This window comes from Lepidochelys kempii, chromosome 7, assembly GCF_965140285.1.
Source record: "Lepidochelys kempii isolate rLepKem1 chromosome 7, rLepKem1.hap1, whole genome shotgun sequence".
Classification (NCBI taxonomy): Eukaryota; Metazoa; Chordata; order Testudines; family Cheloniidae; genus Lepidochelys; species Lepidochelys kempii.
This window is the reverse complement of record NC_136386.1, coordinates 106020459-106035973: the sequence shown is the minus strand read 5'-3', so window position 1 is coordinate 106035973 and position 15515 is coordinate 106020459. Positions and strand designations below refer to the sequence as shown.

At 39.9% G+C, this 15515-nt stretch overlaps 1 protein-coding gene across 2 annotated transcripts in view; it reads left to right on the top strand.

Annotated features, from left to right (window-relative positions):
* Nucleotides 1–15515, top strand: part of ACADSB (acyl-CoA dehydrogenase short/branched chain) — a 28049-nt gene that overhangs the window by 527 nt on the left and 12007 nt on the right. The window contains exons 1-7 of one of the 2 annotated variants that reach the window (XM_073354141.2): nucleotides 953–971; nucleotides 3323–3482; nucleotides 4413–4513; nucleotides 5030–5236; nucleotides 7372–7542; nucleotides 14399–14524; nucleotides 14975–15067. In XM_073354141.2, coding sequence (XP_073210242.2) covers nucleotides 3335–3482; nucleotides 4413–4513; nucleotides 5030–5236; nucleotides 7372–7542; nucleotides 14399–14524; nucleotides 14975–15067 — 846 coding nt within the window. In that variant the 5' untranslated portion in view covers nucleotides 953–971; nucleotides 3323–3334. Of the gene's footprint in view, nucleotides 1–952; nucleotides 972–3322; nucleotides 3483–4412; nucleotides 4514–5029; nucleotides 5237–7371; nucleotides 7543–14398; nucleotides 14525–14974; nucleotides 15068–15515 lie in introns of those variants that run through there. The other variant, XM_073354142.2, reaches the window with a different exon arrangement.

The window sequence follows — 15515 nt, the reverse complement described above, 5'->3', positions numbered from 1 at the left end:
AGGGGACTCCGGGCTAGGGCAGGGGGTTGGGGCGCGGGGGGAGGGGAGTGAGGGCTCCGGCTGGGGGTGCGGGCTCTGGGCTGGGACTGGGGATGAGGGGTTTGGGGCACTGGAGGGGACTCCAAACTGGGGGGTGGGGCTGAGGGATTCGCAGTGCGGGAGGGGGCTGTGGCTTGAGGCACGGGGTTGAGGTGTGGGAGGGGGTGAGGGGTTAAGGGTGCTGGAGGGGGCTCTAAACTGGGGGGTGGGGCTGAGGAATTTGGAGTGCGGGAGGGGCCTGCGGGTTGAGGCAGGGGGTTGGGGTGTGGCAGGTGGTATTGTCTCTGGGGTGAGGTGTGGGCTCTGGGGTGGGGTCAGGGATGAGGGGTTTGGGATGTCAGAGGGGGCTCCAGGCTGGGGGATGGGATCAAGGGATTCGGAGTGCGAGAGGGGGTTGGGGTGCAGGAGGGGGTGAGGGCTCTGGGGTGGGGCTGGGGATGAGGGGTTCAGGGTGCGGGAGGGGGCTCTGGGCTGGGGCAGGAGGTGGGGACTCTGGGCTGGCAGTGCAGGAGGGGGGTCTGGGGGTGCTCAGGGTTGGAGGTTGGGATGCAGGAGGAGGTGCAGGCTCTGGGGTGGGGCTGGGGGTGAGGTGTTTGGGCTGTAAGAGGGGCCTCCAGGTTTTGCGGGGGCCTCAGGGTTGAGGCAGGGGTTGGGGCGTGGACTTACTTTGGGAGGCTCCCAATCAGTGGGGCTAAGGCAGGTTGCCTGTCTATCCTGGGGCACCATGCTGTGCCCCAGAAGGTCCAGCTCCTAGGTGGGGGCAGGAGGCTCTGTGAGGCACGCTGTTCTCACCCGCAGGCACCGCCCCCTCCCCAGCTCCCATTTGCCGAGAACCGGCCAATAGTAGTGCAGAGCCGGTGCTTGGGGCGGGGCCAGTGCATGGAGCCTTGTGGCCCTTCCACCTAGCATCACAGCGCGTTGCCCCAGGACAGGTAGGGACTAGCCTGCCTTGGCTCCGCAGCACTGCCGACTAGACTTTTAACGACCGGTTGGCGGTGCTGACCGGAGCCACCAGGGTCGCTTTTCCACCGGGTGTTCCAGTCGAAAATCAGACAACTGGTCACCCTAGCCTGGAGCCCCTCATGCCCCCCTGCCCAAATACATCTGCTCCCGGCCCCCCTTACCCCTCCCCTGCCCCGAGCCTGACACACACACCCACACACACGCCCCCCCCCTCCTGGTTCTGAGCCTGTCTGCCTCCCTCCTCCAGACCCAGGCCATTTTCAAAAGATAAAGATTCCAAAAATGGCCATTTTCGAAGGCAAAAGCAAACCTTTGGAGCACCTATTGTTCTGTGAACTTGTTAAACTAAATATCTTCCACTCAGACCTCTGTAGGTCCTCACCTCCAGGCTGCATCTAAATCTTGCTGATTCTTTCTGCATAACATTACTATAATTTGGCTTTTTCTACCCATCCACAGACCTAAAACTCTCATCCAAACTATTATCATCTTGTATCTCAATTACTTCAATAATCTTCTCACTGGCTTTGACAATTGCAGTCTTGCCTCGCTCATATCCATTCAGAATGTGACTGCAAAGGTCATTTTCTTATCTTGTCATCCCATTCTTTCCGTCCTTTCTATTGTCTGCCCCTTCTCTAGTTAATGTTATAAAATTATTGGACTTTTTGATATGTGTTGAACTTAAGTTTCTCAATTTGGAACAAATATTTTGAAGAAGACATTTAAATTATTTTTTTTGCTTCATTTTTTCATGCAGCTTTATTAATGGTTAAAGCGTTTAACTTTCAGTCCTGCTAATAAAGTGAGCCTGAAACACACATAGCATGCTATCATTAATCTAGTGTTCCATAGCAACATTAATAAGTAAATAAATATTTATATGTTATGGGCATCCTCAAACATTCTTCAGATTTTAATAAATCCATCAAAATTTGAAACTGAAATCTGTTGTTATCCAAAAGAAATGTTGTTAGAATGTTGCAGCTATTTAAAAAAAAAAAAATCTTTGAATGCTAAAGAATTCATATTTCTCCAAATAACCTTAACTAATTTATGCTGTAATTATCTCCCATGCTCTACTTACCCGCCAACAATTTTGCATCCATCTACGATGCTGTCAAAATACCATATCTTATGCACACTTTCTATATGGACTACAATCCTTTAACTACCATACTGTAAATGTAAGCCTACAAACTACCTCACAACCATGATATAGGCTGTATGCACAACCCATTCTTTGCTTCAGCTAGATCACCATTGGCCCCTGATGTGACTTGAGTGCAGTGTATGTGGTTGGCAAGTGAGTGTGGAGTCAGAGATAAGAATATTTGCAGAACCTTTACAGCGAATTTCCTAATTTCAGCTCTTTGTGCTGTATCACTTTTTGACATTTAAAAATAATCAGTCCGTTAAGGCTTATTACCAGTTGGCAGTCTGCTGCTTATCGTCATTTTCATTACACCAACTCTGGGATTTAAAGTAATTAAGTAAAAACATGTTTTTATATAATTGCATCTTTTCTGAAGTGCGTACTCACTCTTAAAGTTATAAAATGTTAGATTACAGTGTATTTTGACAAGTTCTATCACAGTTGTGCCGTAAGTTGTAAAATTATTTTAGCCACATGTTTAATAATATGCATTGTAGCTGAATGATTTGGATGCTGGGGCTGCATAACAGTTAGGAACAAGAACAAAAATAAAAACGCATTCAAGCTTTAATAAAAATAGAGTATTTGTACAACAGTCCATGTAGTTGCTAGCATTACTAGTTGATTGGTCTCAAGGCAGACCCACTGAAAACAGTGAATAGGACTATTATTGTAAAGAAACTTTTAGAATTTAATACAATTATGTTTTGATTGGAGATAAAATTTGTTAAAATGTACAGCTATTAACGTGAACATTCCAGAAAGCTTCTAATATTAGCAGTACTGAAAACAGATTCTAGCTGGTAGCTGCAATTCTCAAAACTATTCACATTTTAAAAACATTAATATTTTTGAATCCTTGTCAAAATAACAATATGTTTACCAAGGTATAGAAAACTGACAGGAAGAAAATAGTTTGTAGGACTGAAAGACACAGGTTGAAAGGAAATTAAATTGGTCGAGCCCCTTTGTTGCAAGTGCTCAAAAACTTGAAATTAGTATAATTGAAAATAATTATGTGTAATTGTATTTCTTTTTCAGTTACTGAATAGAGAATAAAAACATTGGGTGAAAATTTATATTCCTGTTTATAAATACTTGAACAATGTTTTCTGTGCATCAAAATCAGTTTTTATAACTTTCTTTATTATTATTTGTCAACAGCTAAGAAGAAACATGCCAATCTACTTGGCTTCTTGGAAGGCTCCTCCTAGTGTCTGTAAATCATCCAAATCAGAAGCTATGTTAAACCTAGCCAATGAGCGGGTAGTGTGTGCTCCCCTTGACACACTTACAGAAGAAGAGATGATGATGAAAGAAATGGGTAACTTGCTGTTCAAACTCTTAACATGGAGCCACTGGATGCATGTTAGTCCTTTAACTGTCCGTGATCATCTCACCCCCCATCTCTCTGTCCAAAACAGCCTGACTCTTTCTTGACAGCCCTCCTTCCTGTGGAACGGCAGGGCTAAGCAGTGACGCCACACACTGAGGACTAGGCAGAGCGTGCAGGAAGAGTGCAGGGATCACTGTGGAGTCACTGGGGCTTGTTTTCAAAGAGGGACAGAAATGGGGGCAATGGTTGATGGGGGCTTGAGGGCAGAGCGAAAGCCTCCCCCAAGTTGTGATATGGAGACCTATCCACTAGGAATTGGATCAAAATAGTTGTAACTGGGCCATGGCCTGATCAGCTAGAGAGAGTAAACAGAAGAAATAGATTAAGCAAAAAACCTTTTTCCAGTTTACCATTTACAGGGTTCTTGTTCGACCAAAATAATACACTCCAGCAAGGTGTCTGGCCACATTCGCTGAAAGCATTTTTAAGTCTGTAACCTCTTAAAAAACAAAAAAAAACCCCTAATATAAATATCAAACAAACTAAACAGGAGAGCTCTTATGTCTCCAGGGTTTCTGACCTGACTTTTGGTCAGCAAAGTGCTCTCATATGAGAACTCTCAGAAATTTAAAAAGGGTCTGAGCTGTAAATTGGTAGTGCCCACTTATGTCAGCACAGGGACTTGCATCTAGCTGAAACTGTTAAACCTCTTAACCCAAAACACCCATATTGCTCTCTGGAGCACTTGATCTTCCTTCCTGGGACACCACTGGGTTAGGGTGTTGGATATCTTTGGGATCTCCCTGCATTAGGCACTGAATGGTACATATGCCTTGCTACAAATACTAAATTGCTGACTCAGATATTATTTAAAGAATTGGCTAGAATACTTACATCCTTTCTTTTTCTTCATTATAGTGAAAAAATTTGCTCAAGACCAAATTGCACCTTTGGTAAAAGCAATGGATGCAAATGCAGAAATGGATGAATCTGTACTGCAAGGACTATTTGAACAAGGGGTCTGCATATTTTATTATTTTAATTCAAGGGTTACATTGTTATTAAATGTTACTGCCAGTTGTGCAACTTTTTTTTTGTTTTAGATTAAGTCGTTTGAATGAATGTTACCTTTTCTGTTTTCAACCCTAAATCGATGTTTAGTGAGAAATTACAGTTAGAAAAGTTAAAATGTTGTGTTTCATTCTGACATTTAAATTCTGACATAACTATATCAGAGTAGTCATGGTGATGAATCGCATATGTGTTGATAGCTCTGTATTTTGTTTTTTGTATGAGTAAATAACCCTATCTTGACCCCTCTGCAGTGACTATTAGCTGGTTAATTTATTGCAGGCATTGCAGAGGGATCTGAAGAGATTTTATATTCTCTGACTTGCACAAAAGTATTTTAATTGCTTCTTACCTCTGAAGTAATTTTTTTTCCAGTAGTGAAAATATTTGAAAATCTTGTCAGCCTAAATTACTGTCTGTGATGATCTCCCCAGAACAGTTGTATTTCATTCTCTCCCTTTTAGCTAATGAGTATTGAGCTTGGACCAGAGTATGGAGGAACTGGATCTTCATTTTTTTCTACCATACTGGTGGTAGAGGAATTGGCCAAGGTTGACCCAGCTGTAGCTCTTCTGTGTGAACTCCAGAACACAGTTACGAATAAATTGTTTATTACATATGGAACAGAAGAACAAAAGAGAACTTATTTGCCCAGATTGGCTAAAGATTTGGTGAGTTAAGTATGTCCTTTATGAAATAACATAAAATTTTATATGATTTCATAATGTTAGTGTCCATTTAGAGAATTAAATGATGCATTACATTTTAAGGCAATATCGTCATATGCAAACATTGGAATTCTATTTGAGACCTGAAATCTGTCATTCCATGTACACAGATATATCCCCTTCATCTGGAGGGTGAAGGGGAAAATCGAAAAGTCTGTTGCACGTTTTTCAGAAATTTGGGGCTGATTCTGCAGTCCTTTTGCACACAACTCCCATGGGCTTCAATTGGAGTTACATATATGTAAAAAATAGAGGATTGCATTTTTAGTAGTTTCTCCTGAACCAAACTTTTCCAGGAGATTTTTACCCTATTCTGTCTGTCTTACAGCAATTTGTACTGTTCTTTGATGTGAATTTAACAATAAACAAGGTTTTTATTTTTAAAAAAAAAAGAGGCACAGTGTTTATCACTAGTGAATTGGGTGGGGGAAAGGAATGATTATTATGTGTACATTAACATCAGCAAAGCAAAAAAGGTTGTTCTATATGGAATCATCATGAATACTCTTAAATATATATATATTTTTATTAGGAATCCTAAATAGAGTTTGATAAGAATCTTGACTTGCTGTGGAGAAGAACTTAAAAGCAGTGGACTTGAGGGATATGTATCCATGTAATCACTCAGTAATACACTGTAATATGCAGAAAGCAATACTGTGGTGCTGTAGAATAGTAGGAAGCCCAGATAAGTGTCTCTGTGAATGTAGTGAGTTGTGGTGCATACTCATGCTGTTCTTGCAACTCGGGAGTACCAAAATTAAATCTGAATGCAGCTCATGTAAGATTGGGTTGTGACAACACATCGAGGTCAGTTTGACAGTATTCTAACATCAAGACGTCAGGCAGAAATGTGAGATTTTTCTGCTTGTTTGTTAGAAAAAGGTATTTAGAATATTAGACTTTTTCAAGTATGTAAATCATGTTATTTACAGTATTGCATAAATGTTCTAGTGCTTAGGACCTAGATTCTATAACCTGTACTTGTATTTAGTATCTACTCTGTTACCCATAGATTTCAGTGGGACAAATTGTAAGGAACTACTCAGCATGAGTTACAGAAATTGGTATCAGTCTGTAATCTGCCCTGTCTCCTTAACTGAGGTCCCAGAACAGTTGCCATACTCTGGGTTTTTTTTTCTTTTTGGCAGAACACATCATTCCAGCAGAACCACTAAGACAGCTTACTTGGTAGGTCAAACCCTGAAATACAGTTAGCTAGTTAGTACTAGGGCTGTTGATTAATTGCAGTTAACTCACGCGATTAGCTCAAAAAAATTAACTGCGATTAAAAAAAATTAATTGTGATTAATAGCTTTGGTAAACAGTAGAATACCAATTGAAATTTATTAAACAGTGCTCACTTTATATTATTATTTTTTATTACAAATATTTGCACTGTAAGAATGATTTTAAAAATAGTATTTTTCAATTCACCTCATACAAGTGCTGTAGTGCAGTCTCTCTTTATCGTGAAAGTGTAAACCTTTTTTTGTTATATAACTGCACTCAAAAACACAACCGTCTAAAACTTTAGAGTCTACAAGTCTACTCAGTCCTATTCCTTGTTCAGCCAATTGCTAAGACAGACAAGTTTGTTTAAATTTATGGGAGATACTGCTGACTGCTTCTTATTTACAGTGTCACCTGAAAGTGAGAATGGGAATTCGCATGGCACTTTTGTCGCCAGCGTTGCAAGGTATTTACGTGCCAGATATGCTAGACATTCATATGCCCCTTCATGCTTCAGCCACCATACCAGAGGACATGCTTTTATCCAAGGATCAGTACTATACCAATATTAATCCTCACAAAACCTTATAAGGTAGTAAGTAAGTCTGGGAGAGCAGGGAAGATGTTGCAAAAGTCATGACTTCGTTCTCCCTAGCTCTAACCTCTAGACAACCATGTCTTCACACCTATAAACCTAACTGATACTACCCGCAATATGTAGGTTAAGATGGTTGAAATATTTAACAACTTTATACTTTTTTTCCTTTCAAGTCTTATATTAATGTTGCATGCTATGCATATATTTTAAATAAAACCTATAATGTAGTTTTCCCTTCAATTGATAGACAGGCAGTTTCTGCCTTTCTGAGGTTGGATCTGGCAGTGATGCATTTTCTTTGAAGACTCATGCTGATAAGAAGGGAGACTACTATATTATCAATGGCTCAAAGATGTGGATAAGCTTTGCAGAACAGGCAGGAGTGTTTTTCGTGTTGGCAAATGCAAATACTTCTTTGGTAAGTTGCTAAGGAACAGTTGTGGCTGTTGATAATATGATACTGATGTAATGTGGTGTAAATTCTTTGCATCTTGCTCCCACTAAAAACTGATTTTTAAAAATTAGTCATATTTTCCCTGAATCATCTATATGAAAAAAATGGAGAACCTGGTGAGTATTTTAAAAAATTTCTTCACACACCTGGGAAAATAAAAATGTCAAAACAGTAACTGCTCAAATGAGGGACCAGCAAATATTGACATATCATGTGTCATCAAAGAATAGACATTCTGAATCTTAATGGCACTTCTGTTGTCTTATCTTTTAATGGTTTGGTATTGGCAGGATACTGTGATTAAAAGTGCAATAGAACTAGGCCTATATGCAGTGGAAAGGAAAAGTTAGTACAATATTAAAACATGCCCATGTGACAAAGCACATTTGAAAAGAGACATGCCATGTTTTTTCATTTATCAGTTTAGGTATAAGTAAGGTAAAGATAAAAAATCCTAAACTGCATAGTTTAAAATGTAAAAACATTTCCACTAGTTAACTGAAAAAGATGGTGCAATTGAAAGGTGAAAACTGAGGAGCTGCAAAACTAAATTATAAGAAAAAGTGTTTTGTTTATTTATTAGCATTGTTTTGGAGTGACCCATTTAAAAAAAAAAAAAAAGCCTAACTTGAAAATATTTATAAAACGTAGTTATTGAAGTTTATGTTTCAACTGATCAAAAGGGTCTTTTAGTTCCATCAGTGAAGAGCTGACTTTTTAGTTGAAAATCATGTCATTTCCAATCCAGGTCTGTATTTATTGATTGATTCTGTTTATTTATTTATTTAATTTCTTCAATCGTAAATAGGTAGGCAACCTAAATTAAGAAAAAGTTCCACAATATTAGATACACTGAAGTTCAACTAAGTCTATTTTTAATCTCCTCCATGAACACTGAAATTTAGAGGCAAGTTATTAATTCAAGGAAGCAATGTGTTTCTTTGTCAACAAACAGACAATTTCAAACTATAAATTGAAGTGCAGTAGTTAATGAATGGGATAACTCTCACATGAACACAAAATATAATTTCAGTTAAATGCCATTTGTGTGCAGCTGCCATTAGTGTAAATGGGAATTACATATGTGCTATGTGAGAATAGATCAATATAGGATTATATACTGAAATATCATGTAGCCTGTATTTTACACAAAGCTTATAAATATTGCAGCCAGTAATTATGCTAAGAGAATATTAAGGTTGCAAAGTGAAGTAGCCAAAAATTAGTAAATTCCAGAATTAAGGTTGCTTATGCAATCCATGTATATTGTCCCATGCCTTATTTACTGCACACTATTAAAACTGTGATCTGAATACAAAATTAATTTCCTCTTGGACTTTTCTATGATACTGTAGCAATTGAGTGCTTCACTAATGTTAACTAATTTATTTTCCCAATTCCACTGTGCTGTGAGGTAGTAGTATTACCACCATTTTATAGATGGGGAACTGAAGCACAGAGTGACTAAGGTCAAAAGTGTCCACTAATTTTGGGTGCCCCAATTTGAGTCACCTAGGACCTGATTTTTTCAGAATACTTGGTATTTTATATAGCCCTTTAAATGTTCAAAACACAGTTTCTAGTAACTTCAGTTGCAGATGTGAGTGCTCAGCTCCGGGGGTCTTATTTTGACATTCATAAAATGAGGAATACACAATTTAGTGGACGTCTGTGCAAAGTTTAGTTTGTGATTTGCCTTGCATCACATAGAAACTCTGTGATAGAGGTAGGGTTAGAAACCAATTCTCCAGGATAGTGCTCAGCTGCCTTAACCATGAGACCACACTTTCTCTTCTTCCAACCCCCTGCATTCAGTACACACCTTTCAGCTTCTGCAGCAAACGAAGCACTTATCCTACAGACCACTCTCTTTCACTGCACAGTCCTGATTTATCCCATGCCAAGTCCATTCTGCATACTGAAAAAGTTAGGTGTGTGCTGTTGAAAAAATAGTATTAACGGGCAATCCTAATTTGAGTTTATCCTAACTTTTGATTGCTTTCTTTAAAAAAAACTAGGAAATTATAAATGTCAAGGTTGCAAACTGAAAAATAGGAATTCCCTCATATGGAATTATACTGACCTCTGTGTGCATCATCCACAGTGTTGGAACCTTTAGATCCTCTTCATAGACCTTCTTGAGCTAACTTGGTAACTGATAACAGTCGTAGCTTGTCATCCTTTATGGGGACTAGCCATTAGAGGTGGATGAGAGAAACACTTTGTCATTGGGTTTCACAAATAGTCGCTGACAGCAGAGGAATCTTAGGTTCGTTTCTAGGTTCTCCTGGGGGTGTGCTCTAAGTGGTCATACTCTTCTGTCCCTCTTTCTGCATCCACAAGACCTGACCCATTCTGCCTTTGTCCCCTCAGACAGACTGTCTCTATGATAGTCTTGCTTCTCGCCACTTCCAACTCTATATACCAGTCTCTGCCTTTTCTCTGGCTCCTTGTCCCAGTCTGTTTCCTTGCCTAATCAATCACAGTCTCCACTCCCTTACCCAGGCTTCTAATCCAATTCCAGTCTTTTTGCCTAGCCAGTCTAAGTGGATAAAGCACAATTGGGTGACCTTGTTTTTGCTGATGGCATTTTCCTGCTTAGTTTGACACATTATTTAATAGAAAAAAAATCCAGCTTTTGGCAGACACAGCAAAACACGTTGGTTTGTTGATAAACAAGGGGAGGACAATATATGGCTATTGGTGTCCCAAAAGCAACCATTAGCGTAGACTCAGAAACACTAGGAAGAAATAATTTTACCTGTTTAAGGAGTCAGGCGTGCAGTGATGGTGACACCATGCTACATGTCAAGCAATAAATATAAAAAACAGCAAACAGCTTTCATAAGCTTGAAAAGATTTGAAATAGTAGTATGATTGCCACTCATGAAAATATGAATTTTTAACACCAGCATCATGTCTGTCCTCCTTTATGGAGCAGAGTCATGGAAATCTACAACAGAAATTGTAAGAAGATCAACTCATTCCAAAGTAAATGCCTGTGGAATGTCTTCAAAGTCCATTGGAAAAAAGTTTCTTGCAACATCAGAAATTCTATGTAGAGCAAACCAACCTAAAGCATCAAACATGATAAGAAGACAATGATGGACATATTTAGGGCACGCTATTAATGATGCCACCAACATGACTTCCACGTCAAGAGATAACATGGACACCACCTGGGAAGAGGAAAAAAAAGGGTGACCTAAGGAAACATGATGCAGAGCAATAAAGAAAGAAGCTAAATCCGTCAACAGGACTCAGAAGCCTGCACAGAGCACAAGACCTAAATAAATGGTGGAAACTGGGTGGATGCCCTATGCACCTGAGGATGTGTGGCGGATAAAGAGAAAAGAAATCTAAATCTTTCCCTCTGGTCTCCTTGTCTAAGTCCAAGTCTTCCCTCCACCATCCAATCTCTCCCGTCACACTCTCTCCCAGGCTCCTTACCATCTCAGTCCCCACAATGCCTCTCTGCTCCAGTCTCCCCAGGCTCTTAATGCAATCTCAGTCTGTATCCCACCGATCCCACTCTCTTTGCTAGACAGTCCCATTATTTTTCAGTCCCAGTCTTCCTCTCTGTCGCTTCCGCCCCGCCCTTCAGGCCTGATTCCTCATTCTACTGCATTCCAGCCAGGCTGATTCCTCCATCTCCACACTGCCTGGGCTGCAGCAGGACAAGCACTGGGAGCACAAAAGAGATGTTTTTCCTGCTCTCCTTCCCTGTGTCCACTGTCACAGCAGCACCTGGCAGATGGGAGGAGCAAGTGCAATCTGGGAATGAAGCATCCTCAGTGGGGGTGGAATCTTTAGAGAATTTAGGTGCCAAACTAACAAATCTGTACTGAACATGTGTGAACTGAGATCTTTCAAAGGCTTATAATTTGGGCAGTTTTTCATGGGAACAAGAAAAGCTACTGCCATGCTAAATTTGAAATCCCTGCACCAAAGCCTGGAGGCTTAGGGAGTCTCAATGAAGTGGTGCTAAGAAGTATTTTACCGGGGGGAAATGTATTTTCTCTAATCTTGAAAATGGCTGAAACATGTTTGCTGAAATTCCGCTGCTTCCCTCTACCCCCATGAGGTTAACAGCCAGCATGGAAAATTTTAGCCTGAACAGTTAAAGTTTGGCAAAGCTGTTATAAACAATTGAAAAGAGGGTCTTCTAAAGGGATGTGTCCGAAAACCTTAATTATTAGCACCACTACCATCTCCACATATAATAAGTCTCGTGACTCACCTAGATGCTTTAGATGTAATACTAAAAAAGGCATACTAACTTTTTTTTGTTTTCTAGAAAACTCTGCATATGTTGGGTTCAAGTATTTAAGGTAACTTCTGTGTTAGGAAATACATGTTTAACCAGATTTAGAAATGGCATAAAATACCAGACATACTAGTAAGAGCTATCAGTAATAATAAATTGATAAATTATCAAATTCAATACTTCAGACTTTTTCTAGTGGATTTTATCAGTATGAAGAAAATGTAAACAAATCAGTGGACCCGGGGATTGGAGAATGACATAAATTAAACAATGTTACATAATATGAAATAGAAAATAACATTACAGAAATTGGGAAATATCTTTCAATGATGTTGCAGGAACGCTATTTACAAATGAACACTGAAAAGACTCAAGAACCTAGTTACATATTTTTTTCTCTTTTACAGTCTTGATTAATATTAATTTTTGATCATTGTGATTAATATTAAATAAGCATTATGTGACAATAGACATCTATTTTTTAATCCTGTTTCTGTGAAAGAAACCTTTAAATTATTTACATTTTAAAATTAACATAGAGAAGTAAAAATTAAACCATTATGGAAGGATATAGTTATTAACTTAGACTTCATGTTAATATTCAACTAGATGCTCCCCTCTATTTAGTCTTAGGGGAATTCTGCACAAAAAAATTAAAAATTCTGTGCATGATATTTTAAAATTCTGCATATTTTATGTCAAAATAACACAGTATAATCACATCAGTTTCAATTATTTTGTTAATTTATTTCAAAATACCTGTCAGCAAGTATGTCTGTAATAATATAGACGACAAAAATTCAGAATTTTTTTTTTTGACAAATTGATTCCTTACTAGGCAAATTAATACAGAACTTTGAGTAATTCATTTAAACTACAATACAGAAACGTATTTCCCGCATCTCTCAGAAGCAATGCAAAGGCTTGGGGGAGTCCTGGCTAACGGAGAAGCTGAGGGAGAGGGAAGGAGCCTGGGAGTGAACCTGGAGGATTGTTGCATGTGAGTGGCAGAAGTATGGAACAGTTTTTGGGGGGAGGGATAGGGAGTTGGGGAGCCTCCACCATGCAGGCCCTGACTGACCCCTAGCCTCTCCCATTCAGTCAGGCACATTTGCTCCCATGCCCGTGTGGCCCTGCACCCCTTCCCATTCAGCACCTGGCTCAATGCTGTCACCCCACTAGTTCCTGAGTCCTGCCCTAGTCTGCCCCCCCCCAACTAGCCCTTCTGGACCCCAGTCCATGACCCCCCAGCAAGTTCCCTGTGTGCCCCACTCTGTCTGTCCTCTGCCCAGATCCCATGCCTCCTAACCTGGCTCTACAGGCCGGATGCTGTGATGAACGGGGGGAGGGATAGCTCAGTGGTTTGAGCATTGGCCTGCTAAACCCAGAGTTGTGAGTTCAATCCTTGAGGGGGCCATTTGGGATCTGGGGCGAAAATTGGGGGTTGGTCCTGCTTTGAGCAGGGGGTTGGACTAGATGACCTCCTGAGGTCCCTTCCAACCCTGGTATTCTATGATTCTAACGCAGCAGGCTGCAGGGTGTTACTGCTGGCCAGCTGCTGCTGTATGTTCTGGCATCACAGCAGTCTCTGGTGGGCAAAATGCAGAACCGCAGCACTTCTTGGGCAGGAAAAAAATTTCTGTGCTGGACATGAATTCTTCATGTGCGCAGTGGCACAGAATTCTCCCAGGAGTAAGACTCTATTTTACAGCATAGAAGGAGAAAATTGTACGTGAAAATGGGCAAAAGAATGGTGCCTAACACCATGTACATCCCCAACGGTCATATACATAATCGCTGTCTGCAGCCTCACCACATGAATGCCTCCTATTAAGGCTTGTGAAGGTGCTAAACTCCCCTGGTCCCTCTAATATCAATGGGAATTGATGGTACTTCAAAGGATCAGGCCTTTGGGGCTCTGCTGAAATTGGGTTCTGGTTGCTGGAAATGGGGTGAAGCGCAGGACACAGCCACTCTGAAAATCCTGATTTCATGGGAAAGGCCTCAGGATTTCTCTGGTAAGATGGTGTGATGCTTCAGAGAGCAATGCTAATTCTTCCACCTCCGAGTAGAAGTAGGCGGTTTTAGTAGGAGAGCCAATGGGAGCACAGCGCAAAAACGGGATTTGCTGTCGGGTAAAGTGAGCTCAAAGGAGCGCAGAGCAGGAACTTCAGTTGCATGAGGCCTGCAGGATTGAGCCAGAATTTCTAACTGCTTTGCATTCTATATAGGTATTACAGACCCTATCCTTCCCCCTTTATTTGAAGCTCTCTCTCCTCACCATATGGTTGATATGGCCAAGAGAGCCACTCAGACTGTTCTAAATGTGCTTTTTTCTCTATTATTTTTCTACAGAAAGAGATGACTTAGCCTTTGTTAAATTTTTGCAATTGCAAAAGATATAGCTGGGGAAAATAAAATAGATGATGGTTCCACATTTTGTACATTAATATAGTATTTAATAGGTTTATACTGCAATATAGAAATCAAATATTCAAAGCCCATTTGGTTTTATCTTAAAAGTCAGTTCTTTGTTTTTTATTCATTGCTTAGGGATACAAGGGAATTACATGCTTCATAGTAGATCGTGGCACAGAGGGCCTACATGTAGAGAAAAAGGAAGATAAATTGGGAATCAGAGCAACTTCTACGTGCCCCGTAACGTTTGAAAATGTTAAGGTACAGTAAGTGTTCTGGAGGTTTAGGCGGAAATTTAGTAACCTTGTTAAGTGTAACTTGCATACATCTTGAGTATGATACAGGATTAGGAAAGAAGACTTGGTAAGCACTTGATTTTCACAGATGCTAAATTTTTGGGGGTAGCTGTGGCTGCCCGGCATCCCTGAAAATCAGGACTTAAGGGACTTAGATTACTCACTTGGCACCTCAGTGATACAGGTTTTCATTAGTGGTCCAATTCTGAGTAATTTTCTCTGTCATCCTTCTTATAATCCTGTGTGTGTTGGGGAGGGTTCAACAAAAGTATTATGGGAATCGGGTGCCCATTTTATATTGCTGCCTTCAGTTATGAGACATGTTAAATAAAACATTCACGCTGATTCAGCTGTGAGCGGTACTAGCAGTTACAGAACAGAAAAGAAAAAATAATTGAGTGGTTTTATTCTTTAGGTTCCTAAGACCAATATCCTGGGACAGCTTGGACAAGGCTATAAGTATGCAATTGGAATGCTAAATGTGGGCAGAATAGGTATTGCTGCACAGGTGAGTAACATTGTTTAATATTGAATGTGATAATTCTGTAGTTTGAATTTGGATTGAAACATTTAAAATATTAAAGAAAGAGGTTGGTAAGGGAAAATTAAGAAAATACCTTATGAAAAGAATCCGTGTTGCCACTAGATGTCACTCTTCTTTTTTGTAAGATGAAATAATGTTTGGTATAGGACTATACATTACACTGATTATTGTACATAGTATTGCTTTTAATAATGCAAAATTCTGTTTCCATTGTAATAGTCTATGTTGAGAACAAACAGCAGTTAATCTCCAATGCTTAATTTATTAATTTTCAAATATATCTAAAATGTCATCATCATTAGAGAGACAAGGTGGGTGAGATAATATCTTTTATAGGACCAAGTTCTGTTGCTGAGTGAGACAAGCTTTCAAGCTACACAGAGCTCTTCTTCAGGTCTGGGAAAGGTACTCA